The following is a 16326-nucleotide window of genomic DNA, read 5'->3' as shown; positions in this document are numbered from 1 at the left end:
CGTCAAGGAGCTGCGCAGCCCCAGTGAGCGCAGGAAGCGGAAATGGCGGGCGTGGGGGCCGGATCTTGCGGAAGTGGCTTCTCGTTTGAGCGCAGGGCGTGTAGATGGCGGGAGCACGGCGTCGAGCTGTGGCGCCGGCGGGGACGGCGGGGATGGCGGGGACGGCGTTGATAGGGAGCCCAGGGCGACCGCAGGGCCGGAGGCAGCAGGAGCCGGGGAAGCAGCGCTCGGCGCCACGGCCGGGGCCGCGCAGGTGGGTGCCGGCCTCATCGTCCTGAAGACTCCCCGGCACCCTTCTCCGCGCCGGGCCCAGCGCGCTGCGTGGTCCGTGCGGTGGGCGGAGGCGTGAGGGAGTCTCCGGTGTGGCACTTGTCACCTTCCGGGGCGCCGTCTTTGCTATCCTGGACGAGGTCAGGGAGCGACGGGCCTCCCTGGGGCTCTCGGAGCGCCCCGCACCCAGCGTCCTGTGAGAAACCGGTCCAGGGACAGCTTCCGGGCGGGCGAGGACGAGGCCGTGTTCCCTTGACCGGCACGCACTACAGCGGCCAGGGTGGCCTGCGAAGTTTCTTTCTCCAGGCTCAGCTTCGGTTTCTCTGATTCTGCTTATACTCGTTTGGAGACGTGTCTCACCCCCGTGTTCTCCTTCCCAGCAAAGAAAAGAAGAAAGTGAATTGCAAGCCTAAGAACCAGGATGAACAGGAAATCCCTTTCCGGCTCCGAGAGATCATGAGGAGCCGCCAGGAGATGAAAAACCCCATCAGTAACAAGAAGAGGAAGAAAGAGGGTAACTGCAGGCCAATGCTGGGTGGTCATAAAGCCTTGCGTGTTTGAGTCTACTTAATTGCCCAAGTATTCAGTGGCGTTTCAGGCAGAAGAAATCTGCCAGACCCCAGCAGTCTGGCGGTGCAGGAGCAATGTGGAGGACTGACCAAAGGCTGGTGTCACCAGGGCCAGAGCAGTGGCTGGCAGCAGGTGGCAGTGTGGTTTCAGGTGAGGCTCCAAAAGGAGCCCCTGGGGCCTCGTGGGCCAAGGTTGGAAGTGTTGATTTGCCCTTCCCAGGAGTAGTGGAGATCCATCAGAGGGGACGGTCAGTTCAGATTTACTTGAAGGAAAGGTCACTGTGTAACAGTCGAGGGGGCGAGAGGACACTGCAGGCCAGCGAGTCTCTTGCAAGTAAGAAATGATGATGGTTCCTTGGACCAGAGTGCAGAAATCATGGTAGAGAGAAGTGTATGGTTTCTAGAGGTTATGGAGGGAATTGATCAGATCCTCCTGAGAAACTCATCCCTCCCACCCTTCCCCCAAGGCCAGGTAGGGTGCCCACCTGTCAGCCTCTGCCAGAGATAACACTCCAGATGCTGGGGAATGGGGTCCATGGTGTTCGTGTTTTGTGTACACGTACAGGTATTTGTTTTCCCAAACATGGGACTGATTTGGCAGCAATGCTGTTTTGTAATTTCTTTGTCAACCTTAGGCTTTTCATTGGGGGTTAGATGGCTACCAAAGCGGTAATGTAATAAAGAGTTGAGGAGGGGGAGGGGTAGAGGAGGGCACTGGCCCAGATGGAAGATGGCACATTCTGAACCATGCTTTATTGAATCAGCTCTTCTTGGAGTGTAAGTTATTTAAAAGACATAAACTTACACACGTGGTGAAATCAAACAGTACTGAAAGATATGAGGTGAGGTGTGGCCTCCTTCCCTGTATTTGAATCCTGCTCCCTCCCCCTAAAAGAAACCACTGTTCGTCTTGTTTACCTTCCCAGGGGAAATATGCACATTTTCACATATTTATGAGGTAAAAGCTATACCTTCATTCTCTATATAGTTTGGTGTCCTGGGTTTTCGCTACCAGTGGATTTTGTAGGTCTTTCTACGTCCTTATCATAGCTCTACCGAGCTCTCAGTAGCTGTTGAGTGACGTCTCTGGGTGAACATAGGGGGATTCATTCAGCTAGTCAGCTAGTGACGGATACTTAGGTTGTTTCCAGTTTCCTTTTTCAACTGAGCTGCAGAGGACATCTTTGACGTGTACCAGTGGACTGTGGGGGTCCCACCCCAGGTTACCCCCAGCTGGCATCTTAGATCCTCTTTAGCTCCCACGTGAGCCTGGTCTTCCCTTCCTGTGGCCTGGGAGGGGAGATGAACATGGGCGGCCAGTCCAGCACCACCTTCTCCCTCCCACCTTCACTTCACGACTTCCCCTCTGAGGTCTCCCTTTGTCCTCAGCCCAGGTGGCCTTCAGTAAGACATTGGAGAAGGAAGCAAAGGGAGTGGAGCCGGACATTGCTGTACCCACGTTCAAGCAGAAGAAGTGGGAGTCCAACAGGGCCTATGTCCAGCGCATGGAGCAGGAGGCGCAGCATGTGCTATTCCTCAGCAAGCACCAGGCCAGCCGGCAGCCTGAGGTGCAGGCGGCTCCCAAGGAGAAGTCGGAGAGGAAGAAAGCGTGAGTGGGGGCTGCAGGGGCTGGGAGGCAGGGCTGTGGGGTCCCACAGATTTCTTCTGCATTGACAGCATCTTGTTGCCAAGGGGCACCCCACCTACCCCATGATTCAGGCCGAGCAGGACCTGGAGTCAGTGAGCGTTTTTCTCTGTACCGCAGCCACTTAACCTCAGCGCTTCTGGGAGGCTCTGAACCCATAGAACTCTGAAGGCCTAGCTCTGTCTGTGCCTCTCTCTGGAAAGCATGAAGGCGTCCAAGAGCCAAGTGAGGTTGAGGGCCAGCTGTCCACCCCGGGCCAGTTGTTATAGGGAAGTAGAAAAACAGTGAGGTTCAGTGTCCTCCCAGGAGGGCCTGCAGGCTGTCGGGACTATGCCTGCCCCACGGAAACTGGTTTCCAGGGTTCACCTTTCCAGCCCCTAAGAGATTTGAGAGCCTGTAGCTATGTCATTTGTACAAATTCTGTGACCTCTCAGACTCAGCTTCCTGGTGGGTGAAATGGTGAAATTGGCACCAGGAGGAAGCCCACCGCCAGCTGCGGCTCCCCTGCCCATCCCTACCCTCAGCCCTGGAGAAGTCTGGGATGCAAGCTGTGTGCCACCTCCCTGAGCCTGTGGTTGGAAGCTGGGGCAGTGGTTTCAGCAAACAAATGCTTTTTGAGATGTGTTGTCTGCCTTTACTGTAACTTTTGTCATGAATCAAGCCAGGCTTTCATCAGAAATTTCTCTCAAAGTGGGCACTTTTTTGGTGGTCCAGTGGCTAAGACTCCTACTAGTTTCCGCTTCAGGGAGTGCGGATTCGATCCCTGGTTGGGGAATTAAGATCCCGCACGCCATACGGTGTGGCCTAAATTAAAAAAAAAAAAAAAGAAAAAAAGAAATTTTTTTAAAAGCTGTGAAAGTTAGATTGTTTTCAGCTTTGTAGAGTTTTCCTACATCCAGATTCTTATCATACGTGTACTTACATTAACCAGTGAAAATTACATCACAGAAAACATATCCCAAGTACCACCTAAAGCCACAGTGATCTCCAAAACTGTCATTGAATGTTGATTCTGGTAACAGTAAGGGACCACGTCACAGATGCTGCTCTGCGGGGCCGTTTACACACAGTAGCACAGTTGACACTTGGGACAGATGATTCTCTGGGGTGGGGGCCATTCCGTGCACTGTAGGGCGTTGAGCAGCATTCCTGGCCTCCACCCATGAGGTGTCAGGAGCACCCCTCTCCCCACGACGTTGTGACAACACAACATCTCCAGACATTGTTTGATGGGCTGTAGAGGTATAGCCACAGCCACTGAGGACCCCTGACTTGGAACTTTGGAGGGGCCTCCTAGGTTCGGAGTGTCCTCTGTGGGTCCTGGGGTTCAGAGGCAGCCACCTGGGGTCTTTCATGATGCATCCCTTGTGGGCAGGGGTGACCTCTACCTCTTGCTGAGTCCAGTGAAATGAGAGTTTAGGAAAATGAACAGCACTGTGCTCTCTTCCCAGGTTCCAGAAGCGACGGCTGGATAAGGTCCAGCAGAGGAGGGAGGAAAAGGCAGCAGAAAGGCTGGAGCAGGAGCTGCTCCGAGGTAGCTCTTCACAAAGCAATTGTGTCAGCCCTGGTTCTGGGGAAACTGTCTCCCCAGGGTCGGTGGGTGGGTGGACAGTGGCTCTGGGTGCCAGGGCTGCAGTGGTTGTGTGGGCAGCAGGCCTCAGTTGTTCTTCTCTGCCCCTGCAGACACAGTGAAGTTTGGTGAGGTTGCCCTGCAGCCCCCAGAGCTGACTGCCAAGCCCAGGATGAGCACAAGTAGGAACCAGGTAAGAAGGGGTAGGGGAGTTGCCCTTTTTGCCCCTCGGTGCTTCCTGGTTCAGGGCACACAGGTGGAGAGCACCATGTTCTCACTGGGCTTAAGCTATTGGGCTGACCTAGGCTCTTTGTTACCTCCCCTCCTTCCTGAATCTGTGCCTCAACCTCCCTCTCTCTCTTCCTCAGCCTGGCAAGAAATCGCTGATGTTGAAGATGCTTTTAAGCCCTGGCAGTGTGTCCCAGCCTCTGACCAGCTCTCTGGCCAGACAGCGGATCGTGGCGGAGGAGAGAGAGCGGGCTGTGAATGCCTATAGGGCGCTAAAGAAACTGCAGCAGCAGCGGCAGGGGACTCAGTCACCACAGCCACCCCACCTCCCTTCTGGGAAGAAGCCAAAGATGCAGCTGTGATGGTGAGGGACCAGAGATGCTGCACCTGGGTTGGGGGTAGATGGGCAGATGGCCTGCAGTCAAGAGTCCCCTCCCTGGCACACATCCTGGGACTCAGGTGGGGGAGAGGACTCCTGTTTTTTCTCCCTAAAGACTGCCGTTTCGTGAGTGACCACCTGCTGGCCCCATGTCTCACGCGGGGCATCATCTGTCTCCTGAGCCCCCAGAGATAGGGCCAGGGCCTGGGTGAGATGCAGCCAGCATCATTCCCTTGAGCCTGGCATCACATACAGCTTTGTTCTGAAACAGAGGTCCAGGCTGAGACACAATCTAGGGCCACTTTACAGACGGCCAGTCTTATAATCCTGTCTCTAAATACCAGTTAGTCGTAGACACTGCCGATTTAGGTTAACTAAATCAATAAGCGAGGCTCTATTGGATTCGACAGAGCAGTACAGCTAGAGTGAGAGCCAGGCAGCAGGCTGGTGTGGGGAAAGGGCGGGGGTCAGCATCTAGGCCACCTAGACCGGCTCACGGCACTGCTGTCACAAGTTGTCGCAGGGCAGGTGGAGCCACCCCAGCTCCTGTTTGGGTGTGGAGACTGAGCCACCCACATCGAGGTTTGGGGAGGCTGGGTCCTTATGTCATCAGGGTCTCTGGGGAGGACAGGGCAGGGCTCTCTAGCAGGTTTAGAGTGGCTTGACAGCAAGGACAGGAGCCCAGCCCAGGACTTTCCTGTGGTCAGAGGGGCCTTGTGAGTTCCTGCCAACGGCAGGGCCTGGCGAGGTTTGAATCTCCCACAGGTGCGAAAGGAGGGAGCACCTGGGTTTATCATCCTGCTCAGACGTGGTATACAAGTGAGAGAATGGGGATGGGGCTTACAGACTGTTAGCAATTGAACATGGAGGGACAGGGGCAGGCCACTCATAGCCCCGTTGGAGAAGGACAGCTGCCGGGCTCCCTTACTCTCTCCAGCTTGGGCTTCTCTAGCCACCAAAGATGGCCTGGACAGCTCAGTCAGCGCCAGGCCTCAGCACTGGCAATCCTAGAGAATGAGTGTGGAGTTCTGTGGGATCTGTTTTTGCTCTTCCCCAAGTTTGCCTTTTATGTAATGAAGTTTATTTTTGAATTAAAAAATTTAAGTTGTGGAAGCTCTACCTGGAACCAGGGCTGTCACTCTTTCATGGGTGTGTTTCTGCATGGCGGGTGGCCCCAGCCCCTGTGTGGGATGACCAGGCGCTGGTTGCCATGCAGTAGCCAGGACTTGCCCCCATCACATGGCAGTTGGGGCAGGCAGCACATCTCTGGTTCAGTGTTGGCATCCTTCTGACAATAGGGTCCCGAGACAGGCAGGGCAGCAAGAGCAAGGGGTGAGGTGGGGTCGCTGAGAAACACTGGTGTTTCTTGGATATAGTGCAAGTACAGTATGAATGTGGCAATGAAGAAACAGGTCGTGGTGAGGGAAGTTTGCCTTTGGTCACATGAAATGTGGAAATTACATTCCCTCAGGCCCTTGTCAGAGTGCCCCTAAAACTGGTCAAATTAGCTCAGGCTGGCTTTACCATCAGAGATGTCACCAGGCCCAATCTCACCCATCAGAGGTGGTGACTAGGCCAGAGGTCACCCCTCAGAGATGGACCCACAAGCTGGGTATCACCCCTCAGAAATGGAGCCCACACTTGGGTCATCCCTAGAGACAGAACCCAGGTAGGATCAGCCATCAAGACACTCAGCCCGGGTTAAAGGTGTTGACCTTAAGAATGTCATAAGGAATCAGGAAGGGATGAGCAGGATAGCAGTCGTTAGATGGTAAGTTATTTATTTTTATTGAAGTATAGTTGATTTACAATGTGTTAATTTATGCTGTGTAGCAAACTGATTGTTACATATATACACACACACATTCTTTTTCATATTCTTTTCCATTATGGTTTATCACAGGATATTGAATATAGTTCCCTGTGTTTATACAGTAGAACATTGTTTATCCTTCCTATATATAATAATTTGCATCTCCTAACCCCAAACTCCCTCCTTCCCCCACCCCCCTTTAGATGGTTATTAAGAAATGGGATGGGCAATTCCCTGGTGGTCCAGTGGTTAGGACTCTGAGCTGCCACTGCAGAGGGCACGGGTTTGATCCCTGGTCAGGGAGCTAAGATCTTGCAAGCCGCGCGGTGCGGCCAAAAAAAAAAAAGAAAAGGGATGAATAAAACAGACATTGATGGGGTTAAAACAAAGGTTTTAATACAGTGCTACCTAGGTTGGGCAGACCAAAGGGACCCTCTGTTGGGCCCCAACATTAAAGGACCCCAAACAAGTCTGCTTTGTTTACCCCAGTTTGGAGACATTTAACAGCCAGAAGGCAGAGATTACACTGAGAATCCCAACCAGCAATCACTTGGGTCAACAGTTAGGTCAATTAACCAAGATAAAGATTGACTGAAGGGGCTTCCCTGGTGGCGCAGTGGTTGAGAGTCCGCCTGCCGATGCAGGGGACACGGGTTCGTGCCCCAGTCTGGGAAGATCCCACTTGCCGCGGGGCGGCTGGGCCCGTGAGCCGTGGCCGCTGAGCCTGCACATCCGGAGCCTGTGCTCCGCAACGGGAGAGGCCACAACAGTGAGAGGCCCGCGTACCGCAAAAAAAAAAAAGATTGACTGAAGGCCTGGGTCTCTTGGCTCAACCCCTCGCTGCGGACTTCTGCACAAGAGTGGGTAAAATAGAGGGTGGAGAAGGGAAGTTTCCAGGACTCCTTGACCCAGGAGCCCTAAGACTGTGGTACCAAAAGCCTGGGAGAAGCCCTGACTTGGATGCAGTCAGGCTGAGAGGATGTGACAGTGTCACGGTTGGTGGGGTTATGAGAGTTGGAATGTTTAGGCAAGTATTATGTACAGAAGTTGTCTCTCCCAACCTGAATTTACAGGGATTTTACAGGGATGGCTGGGGACACTTCCCCTACCCAGTAAAACTGTAAAACTGAAACACCGGAGGCCACAGTTAGGAATGTAAGAGTTGATGGAAGTAAGGGAAAGGTGTGTAGAATTGGCATGTTTGAACAGGCATTTTGTGAAGTGGTTGCATCTGTTTTACCTGATTGTATTATGGGGATGGACATTGTACCTGTCTGGGGGACAGTCCCCCCACCTAGTCTTATAAAACAGAAGGCATATAACTGCCTTTCAGGACATGCTAAATGGGAACCGGTAAGGTTGGCTGAGTCCACACAGTGCGAAGGTAGAAGCTGGGGTGCTAGTCAGGGACAGATTCTCTGTGCGGTGGCCCTGTGTGGAGGCTGAGAGCCTGTGAGCACCCCCCGGCGACAGCTGCTGGGACTTTGGACAGGAGAACTTCCACTTGAGGGGGGTTTACCACCTTGCCACCTGACATTAACTGAAGTTACCCTGATGACTGAAGGACATAAGATGATCTTAAGCTCTGACAAAGCTATGATGTGTAGGATGATGTCAGAGAAACACTTTAATGGGGATGGCAGTCCCCAGAAGGGTTCCATATAAATATGAAAGTGGAAATAGTTTATACCAGACCAAGGTGCCTGGGGAAAGCAGGGAGGTGTAGGAGGCAGGAAGCCTCTTTTGCCCCCAGCACTGACTCTGGAACTGCTTGAGGAAGTGCTGGATTCTACCTTCACTTGGACAGTGCCCTGTCAACAGCTCTTGACTGACCAACAAAGAGCTGTTTGGTTTGTGGACGGCAGTTCCGAAGTGAATGGACATCTCGTTTGGAAAGCTGCTACATAAAGACCAAAGAATGGACCAGCTCATTTGGGCTGAATTGCATGCAGTTTTTCTAACAATGATGGAAGAACTGAGCAGTGGTAAAAGCCTATATGTTTGAGTTATTACTGACTCATGGGTAGTGGCCAGTGGCCTGGCTATATGGTCAGGCAGGAGGGCAGTGGAAACCTGGCTTATTAAAGGATGCCCATTAGGGGCACAGCCCTGTGGAAATCACTGTGGGAATTTGAGGGGCACATTAGTGTAGGACATACTAGTGTCCATCAGAAGAACCCCTTTCCAGGTTTGGAAGGTGACTGGAACTGATAAGCTATCCCCACGTGCTGCCGTGAGATGGCCACCTGGGTCCATGAAATCTGTGGACATGGGGCACTGCAGCAATGCAGAGATGGGCTGAATCTAGACATGCAGGCAGACCTCATTTTATTACGCTTCGTAGATAATGTGATTTTTACAAATTGAAGGTTTGTGATAGCCCTGTGTCAAGCAAGTTTATGGATGCCATTTTCCCAGCAGCACTTGATCGCTTCCATGTCAGCACTTGCTCGCTTCCATGTCAAATTTGTGTCAAATTTTGGTAATTCTCACAATATTTCAAACGTATGCACTGGGGAACCAAAATATTTGTGTGGCTTGCTTTATTATGATATTCGCTTTATTGTGGTGGTCTGGACAGGAACCCACAGTATCTCTGAGGTGCCTGTAGTCCTCTTGCGCCCTCTGAGGCCCAAAATGTCAGTAACAACTGTCCCATCTGCCAACGTGAGACACCGAGATCACAGATGGCTGCACAGCAGGTGCCCTGGTGGGCAGGCCCTGAGCATAGGGGGCAAGTCAGACTGATGCCAGAAGCCTGGGGCTACAGGGGGTCCTGACATGAAGAGGCGCCAACTCTGGACTGTGCTTTGCTGCCCTGGTGGTAGATGCAAATGCTCAGAATACTACGAAAGAATCACAACAGAAGATATTGCACCAGTTTGGACAGCAGACCATCACTTCTTCAGACCAAGGAACTCACTTTCATGTCCACCATGGGACAGACATTATTCTAGATGTTTCTGTGAAGATGTTTTTTAGATGAGATTAACATTTACATCAGTAGACCTTATGAGTAGGGCAGATTACCCTCCATAATACAGGTGGGGGGGCTTCATCCAGTCAGTTGAAGAGCTTAATAGAAAAGACTGACCTCCCCCTCAAACCAAGAAGGAATCTGCCCTAGATGGCCTTCAGACTGGAAATATACCACCAACCCAGGTCACCAGGCTGCTGCTCATCCTGCAGATTTTGGACTTACCAGTCTCCAAAATCACATGAGCTAGTTCCTTTTCCAAAATTTTTTCTTATTTTTAAAATTTTTTTCAATTTATTTTTTATTTATTTTTGGTTACATTGGGTCTTCATTGCTGTGCGCAGGCCTTCTGTAGTTGCGTCAAGCAGGGGCTACTCTTTGTTGCAGTGCACGGGCTTCTCATTGTGGTGGCTTCTCGTTGCAGAGCATGGGCTCTAGAGCGTGTGGGCTTCGGTAGTTGTGGCTCACAGGCTCTACAGCACAGACTCAGTAATCTTGGCACATGGGCTTAGTTGCTCTGTGGAAGGCGGGATCTTCCCGGACCAGGGCTCAAACCTGTGTCCCCTGCATTGGCAGGTGGATTCCCAACCACTGCACCACCAGGGAAGTCCCGAGGTAGTTCCTTAAAATAAATTTCATTCTTTCTCCCTCTCTATATATTTATAGATACATATAGATGCCGGAGCACAGGCCCTACCCTGCAGCTGTACCATCCAAAATATTTACAGACTGTCCACTGGTGGCCAAACTGCCCCAGTTAAGAACCACTGTTTCTATAAATCTTTTCTGTTCCTTGCTGCTAGTTTGTGGTTTCCTTCATGTGTCCTTTACATTTCTTGACAGTTTACTCCTGAATATTAAAAAGCTATCACTTTGTAAATGAAATTCACTATTCATTAAATTATCTAATTTTACTGATTTATTTTTTTTGGCCATGCCACGTGTCTTGCAGGATCTTAGTTTCCTGGACCAGGGACTGAACCTGGGCCCTCTGCAGTGAAAGCACGCAGTCCTAACCACTGGACCACCAGGGAATTCCCCTAATTTTACTGACATTTTAAAATTCTTTTCTTTTACTCATTTTTAACAGGTGAGCAAGTGAACTATCTTAAACGTATTCTTTTATATTTTATACAAAATATAAAACTTGCACGTGACAGCACTAGTGCTCCAGGCCTGCTTTGGGCCTGGGGCCAGCAGGAGGCGGTCTTTGCTTTGGTCCTGCCTGGTATCTGGGGGACTCTTGCACCCCCCAAGCCAGTATGGGAACACAGACACCAGGTGGCAGCATCAACACTTTTGAGATGTCAGTACTGAGTTCAGAGGGCCCTGTGGCATCCACATGGAATTTGGGGGTCCACGGTGTGCTATGCAGGCAAGTACCACGGCTGCTGCTTTCCCTCCCGCTAGATGGAGTACTTGCCCCAGCTTCGGGGTGTGTGTGTGGGAACAGAGCTCCTCCCTCTTAGGGCCACTTAGCTCTGCCGCTTCTTTTAGATCCTGGCACTCACTAGGCCCAGACCAAGAACAGCAGAGGAACCCAACAGCAGGGGCAGGTGTGTCCACTCCACCAGACACACCAGTTTATAAGGTGCGCTAACAGGGAGCCTGCTGGTTTGCACGTGAGGCTGTCATTCAGGGTGGCCTGTTCTGCCTGTCAGCTTAGGAGCCATAGAGGAAGGCAGTCTCCTCCCCTAGTTGAAACCCCCTTTTTTCTTGGCAATAAAACCCAGCAGATCTGAGCAGCACATTATTCCCAGGTGTCACTCACTCCGTGGTTGGAGTCCATACTTGGAAACCCGGAAATGCAGGCTCAATGGCTTTTCCAAGCACCAGTGGGCATTTCCATCACTGGATGGGGCCGTTCAGAACTGTCTCTCCTGAAATTTGTGGCCTTTGCTCATAGCAGGGACCTGGAAATCCCAGGTCCGTCTCTCCCCTGACCTGTGTCTCTTCCTGAGCCGTTTTGGTTTTTTCCTGCTCTCTGGCACAATCCCCAGCACCCTCAGTGGAGGACATGGAAGGTGGAATTTACGTGCCATTTCTGGCACGTTAGCAGTTTGAAGCAAGGTTTCGTGGGAAGTGAAGCCCTGGCTGACCTGGAGCTCTCTACCCACAGCTGACCAGAGTGGGGGTGGGGGACAACCTGATGGAAGCACTGAGCAGGGGCTTGTGGGGACGAGAGGGCACGGGTGGGGAAGGGGAGGAGAGGAGGCCCTGTGGGAGGCTTGGCAGAAGGAAAGGAGGGCTGGGGGCAGCCAGAGCATGGCTGAATCCAGGTGCCACCAGGGCAGGTGGCGAGGCCCCAGCAGCACCCAGGCCACATCAGCAGCTCTGGGGCCATCCAGCCACCATGTTGCCAAGCTCTGTAGGCAATTCTGAGAACGGGGACACTGAGGATGGATGGACCCCTCTGATAGCCAACCTTGGGGGTGGTGTTGGGGGGCCTAGCAGGACCCCAGCGTTCAGAAGCTCACCCTGTAACCTGGGCGAATGGGGAGTGTGTACAGGTGGCATGTTCTCCAGGGAGAGTGCCCAGCCCCTCACCAGATTCTCAGGTCCCAGCCTCTGCTCAGAACCTCGCTTCAACCCAGAAGGGAAAAGACAGGTTCCAGGTGGCCAGCACCCCCTCCAGGGTCGCAGTCACAGAGCGGTCCCCACTGGGGCTCCAAACCACTGCTGCACCCGTGTTCAGGTGTTATGGGCACCGCAGAGTACCGTTCCATGGCCTCAGACTGAGCCGTCCAGCCAGTCACCCCCTCCAAAAACCGGCTGTTCTGTCCTGCAGGTCTTGGGAAAACTGTTTTCAGGGCTCTTCAGGATCACCTGCCCAGCTCCAGCATCTGTTCACGGAGGACATTTACTCCAACTGAGAACCACTTCTCAGAGCACCTAGGGAAACGAGCGGGTCGAGGACACAGGGCAACGGGAGCCCAGACCCCTCAGGCCAATCTCCTGTACAGATGTAGCCCTGCCTGTCCCCTCTGGGCCTGGATGTCTGGCCCTGGGGTCAGAGTGGCTGGGGCAAAGGCACAACCACAGGGGTGGCTGAGGCAGGCTGGTGTGAACTGTTCCCACCCTAGAGAGACCCAGGGGTGCTGGGGCCCTGGGTCCCCATGAGACCAATGGGGGCCATGCCGGCCTTCCAAAAGCCCTCGGAGGGCCTCAACAGTGCCACCTGCACCAGCCTCATTTGGAAAATGCTAAAATGCTTTGTTAAAACACACCTGCATCAAGCCAAAAGGCGAACTAGGCATGTGGCCCATGAAAGGTTGACACTTCAAGGTCTGGCCATGTTCTCCTTGGTGCCCTGAGATTGGGAGACATCTGCCAGCCAGTCACTGTGGGTCCTGTGAAATCTCCACAGACCCGCCATGGAGGGGGACCACTGGCACCTACGTGGTCTGCCTGAGAAGGTGGCACCGGCCCTGTACATCCAAGAGCCAACTGAGAACCTTCCCAGGGAGCGGTAGCACTGAACTGGGAGGCCTATCGCTTCAACAGGGAAAGGAAGACTTGAGATCGCACTGCCCTGCAGAACATACAGAGCTTTCTTGGGGGTGCCATTTACAACCTCTGTAGAACAGAGCTTCCCTCACCCCCACAGAGTGACCAACTGGAAACCGCGAGGAAGCTGAGGTCCTGGGCCGATGGCCCAATGAGCTAGACCACCAGCTGAGACAGAGGAAGCTGTTGTAGGAAACTCACAACCACACGCAGAAGCAGAGGGTTTCTTACCAGACTGCAGTAGGTTTAATAGCGGCCCCAAAAGATACGTCCAAGTTGTAACTTGGATCTTTGCACATGTAACTGTGGATCTTGAGATGAAATCACCTTGGATTTAGGGTGGGCCCTACATCCTCCTTATAAAAAGAGAAGACCAAGTGAAGACAGAGGCAGAGATTCAAGTCCTGCGAGCCACAAGCCGACGACACCAAGCGGCACCAGCAGCCACTAGAAGCAGGGAATGGATTCTCCCTAAGAGCCTCCACACTTCTGGCTTCCAGCACCGTGAATATAAGTTTATGCTGCTGCAAGCCACCATTTGTGGCGATTTGTTACAGACACCCTAGGACACAAATGCACCAAGCAACAGGTGTTGTTTGCCCACAAGCTTCCTTATACTGTCAAGGTATCAGAAACTCAACAGGTTGGAGCTTGTGTCAGAGTTGAGAGAGCAGCTCTCCTGGGGGGCAGGGGAACAAATCCCCTAGAACCATCCCAGGATGGTGTAGGACACAAGCCACCTGGAAGGCCTGTCCTCCTCTCCTAGCGCTGGAGCCAGAGGGCAGATGTTAGGAATTCTCTAACCTGGGTGCCTCAGTTTACCCATCACTGCAACTTAGCACAGAACTCCATCTTCTAGGGCTTACCCTGCCCTTATAAAAGCAGCAGATGGGGGCTTCCCTGGTGGCGCAGTGGTTGAGAATCCGCCTGCAGATGCAGGGGACATGGGTTCATGCCCCGGTCCGGGAAGATCCCACATGCTGTGGAGCAGCTGGGCCCGTGAGCCATGGCCGCTGAGCCTGCGCTCCGCGACGGGAGAGGCCACAACAGTGAAAGGCCCGCGTACCGCAAAAAAAAAAAAAAAAAAAAGCAGATGGCCAGAGGCCAAGCAGTGCTGCTTCTGCCTTCTTGCCACAGAGCAGGCCAGCCACGCTTCTCAGCCCTGCAGTCAACCATTCGTTCTGTGGGTGTCCTCGAGCCAGCGCAGCACTTCTGACAAGCCAGTGCCTTTCCAGGCACTGATTTCTACCGTGGTGATGTTCTGCTTGGCACAAGCAATGAGGTCCGGGAGCCTGATTAACGACTTTATCTCTTCTATGGTCATGTAACAGGGCAGGTCACTGGAGTGAAAGCAATACCTGTCAGACTAGGCTGCCATCGCTGCACCCCCTCCCTAACGAGCCACCCTCCTGGCTACACTCCACAGGAGCTCCGCCCTGGGGCACCCCCGCATTGCCTCTCAGCTCACGGACACGTACATTTTATTGAAGAGAATCAGAACCGATGCTTCTGCAAGTTGTTCTGCCGAAAGGAGACCCAGGAGTTGCACACAGGATGCAGAGAGCTGGGTGGGGTTAGAGGCATCCACCATGAACTGGAAAGAAGTAAATGGAAATTAGGACCTCCCCTGCGATGGAACACCATCCCTGCCAAACCTCCTCTCTTTGCATCACAGGCCTGGCTCAGGAAGAGCAAGAAAGGCTTCCGGAAAGGCAGGAGCAGAGGGGAGCAACCTGTGCAAGAAGGACCGGTGTTATTTGTTTCCACCTACACGGAAGTCTCTACCCGTGTGGCCATTACTTTTCCAAGGAAGGGTCCTAGAATTTGGGGCACAGGCCTTGCCAGGATGGGACGAACCAGGGGATATAGAATTCAAACATAATATGTAAAAACACACCCAGGGCAATAAGGCAGTGAGTGGATGGCACAATTACCTGCAGAAAAGGAACACTGCCCTCAGCAAGCCTTCTGTGAGTTTTCACATTAGCCTGGGCTCAGGAGCCCTAGGTATCAGGCTGGGGTCCCAGAAGGAAGCAACTCTAGTCTGGACCCTGTTTCCTTGACTCGCACAGTTGCCCAGGAAACCAAACTCTATCCCACACAAAGTGAAACTGGGGACTAGACAACGCTGGAATAGGGACATACTTCCCCAAAGGAAGTTCAAAAGACTACGACCTACCAGGAGAGAATGACAGGACCTACCAGGAGAGAATGACAGTTTCCATAGTAACTGGACCAGATGGGGCCCATGCAACCCCCCAGCTCCCGGATGGTGATCCTTCTGTGAGCCACGATGTCCGTTAGGTTGGTACCCACCTGTGGAAAAAAACCAGGATGCACAGAGACCACCACAAGCGCTTTCCCACATGGAACTCCTGGATAGCAACGTGCCCAGCCGTTTACACTGCAACCTAATCCCCAGCATAGGTCTTCTCAAGTGTTTAAGCCCTAAGGCGGAACCCGTAAGTGAGGAGGCCTGAAGATGCTCCCAGGCGTCCAGAACCCTCAGGGCTGGCTGGCTGTGGACAGGGCACCAACGCCCACCAGCGGGATTCGCCCTGCGAGGCAAGCAGCAAATGCAGTCTGACCAGTGGTGAAGGGCGGGAGGCTCCGGATCCCCTGGGACTCTGTCCGGGCGGAGCCAGGCTGCCCGCGGCGTCACCACCTCCTGAAGTCTGTACTGAACACACTGACCCGCCAGACCCCAGCTTCCATTTAAAGGAACCCAGGGACTTCCCTGGTGGCACAGTGGTGAAGACTCCGGGCTCCCAATGCAGAAGGCCTCGGTTCGATCCCTGGTCAGGGAACTAGATCCCACATGCATGCCGCAACAAAGGAGCCCGTCTGCCGCAACCAAATAAATATTACACACACAAAAAAGGAACCCAAAGTGCTCTTCTAACCGCAAGGGGACCCGCTTCTCCTAAACCTGCAAGAGGCCGGACGCCTACCGTGGGCCGCGTTGGGGGAGGATCGCCCAGGTCGCCCTTCCCATCTCGGGAGCTCAGCTGTGCGAGGTAGTCAAGGTCTCCTAGCGGGCTGAGGAGAGAGCGCTGGACGGACCCCGCCCCGGGCGCCCCACTCCCCGGCCGGGAGCCCCCCACCCCGCTTGCCACCATCGCCCCCCGGACCCCCAGGGCCCTCCGGACCCCCATCCCCCCCACCCGGCGCTGAAGGATAGTCTGCAAGCGTTTCACCAACAGCGTCTTCCCCACACCCGTGGCCCCGAGCAGGAGACACATCCAGCTGCCTGCTCAACTCTACACCGGTGGCTCGGAGCCCTGGCGACGCCAGGCCTCGCCCCCGGGCTGCTCATTGGTTCTCGGCGCTTACCGTCTCAGTGAGCGCGGTCCAATCTGCGCCCAGCG

The 16326-nt window shown here is 53.5% G+C and overlaps 2 protein-coding genes across 5 annotated transcripts; one reads left to right on the top strand and one right to left on the bottom strand.

Annotated features, from left to right (window-relative positions):
- Window positions 1–47: 47 nt before the first annotated feature.
- CCDC137 (coiled-coil domain containing 137) lies at window positions 48–14033 on the top strand. Of its 3 annotated transcripts, none has more exons than XM_067020442.1 (7): window positions 67–253; window positions 651–784; window positions 2229–2448; window positions 3936–4018; window positions 4168–4247; window positions 4423–4646; window positions 10404–14033. In XM_067020442.1, the coding sequence occupies exons 1-6, from the start codon at window positions 105–107 to the stop codon at window positions 4642–4644; spliced, it is 888 nt and encodes a 295-aa protein (XP_066876543.1). In that variant the 5' UTR covers window positions 67–104; the 3' UTR covers window positions 4645–4646; window positions 10404–14033. The 3 variants fall into 3 exon arrangements, with proteins under 3 accessions (XP_058903616.1, XP_066876543.1, XP_066876542.1); XM_067020441.1 differs by lacking the exon at window positions 10404–14033 and adding an exon at window positions 10118–10253; XM_059047633.2 differs by lacking the exon at window positions 10404–14033 and having other exon boundaries at window positions 48–253; window positions 4423–5787.
- On the bottom strand, window positions 9001–16247 carry ARL16 (ADP ribosylation factor like GTPase 16). 2 transcript variants are annotated; one of them, XM_067020443.1, is made up of 5 exons: window positions 16140–16247; window positions 15910–15968; window positions 15161–15274; window positions 14437–14552; window positions 9001–9320 (listed from the first exon to the last, which is right to left on the bottom strand). In XM_067020443.1, the coding sequence occupies exons 1-5, from the start codon at window positions 16198–16200 to the stop codon at window positions 9239–9241; spliced, it is 432 nt and encodes a 143-aa protein (XP_066876544.1). In that variant the 5' UTR covers window positions 16201–16247; the 3' UTR covers window positions 9001–9238. The 2 variants fall into 2 exon arrangements, with proteins under 2 accessions (XP_066876544.1, XP_058903632.2); XM_059047649.2 differs by lacking the exon at window positions 9001–9320 and adding an exon at window positions 13182–14298.
- Between the last annotated feature and the right edge of the window lie 79 nt (window positions 16248–16326).

This window comes from Kogia breviceps, chromosome 19 (genome assembly GCF_026419965.1).
Source record: "Kogia breviceps isolate mKogBre1 chromosome 19, mKogBre1 haplotype 1, whole genome shotgun sequence".
NCBI classification, from domain to species: Eukaryota; Metazoa; Chordata; class Mammalia; order Artiodactyla; family Physeteridae; genus Kogia; species Kogia breviceps.
The sequence above is the reverse complement of the archived record's forward strand: the minus strand, read 5'-3'. Positions and strand labels throughout refer to the sequence as shown.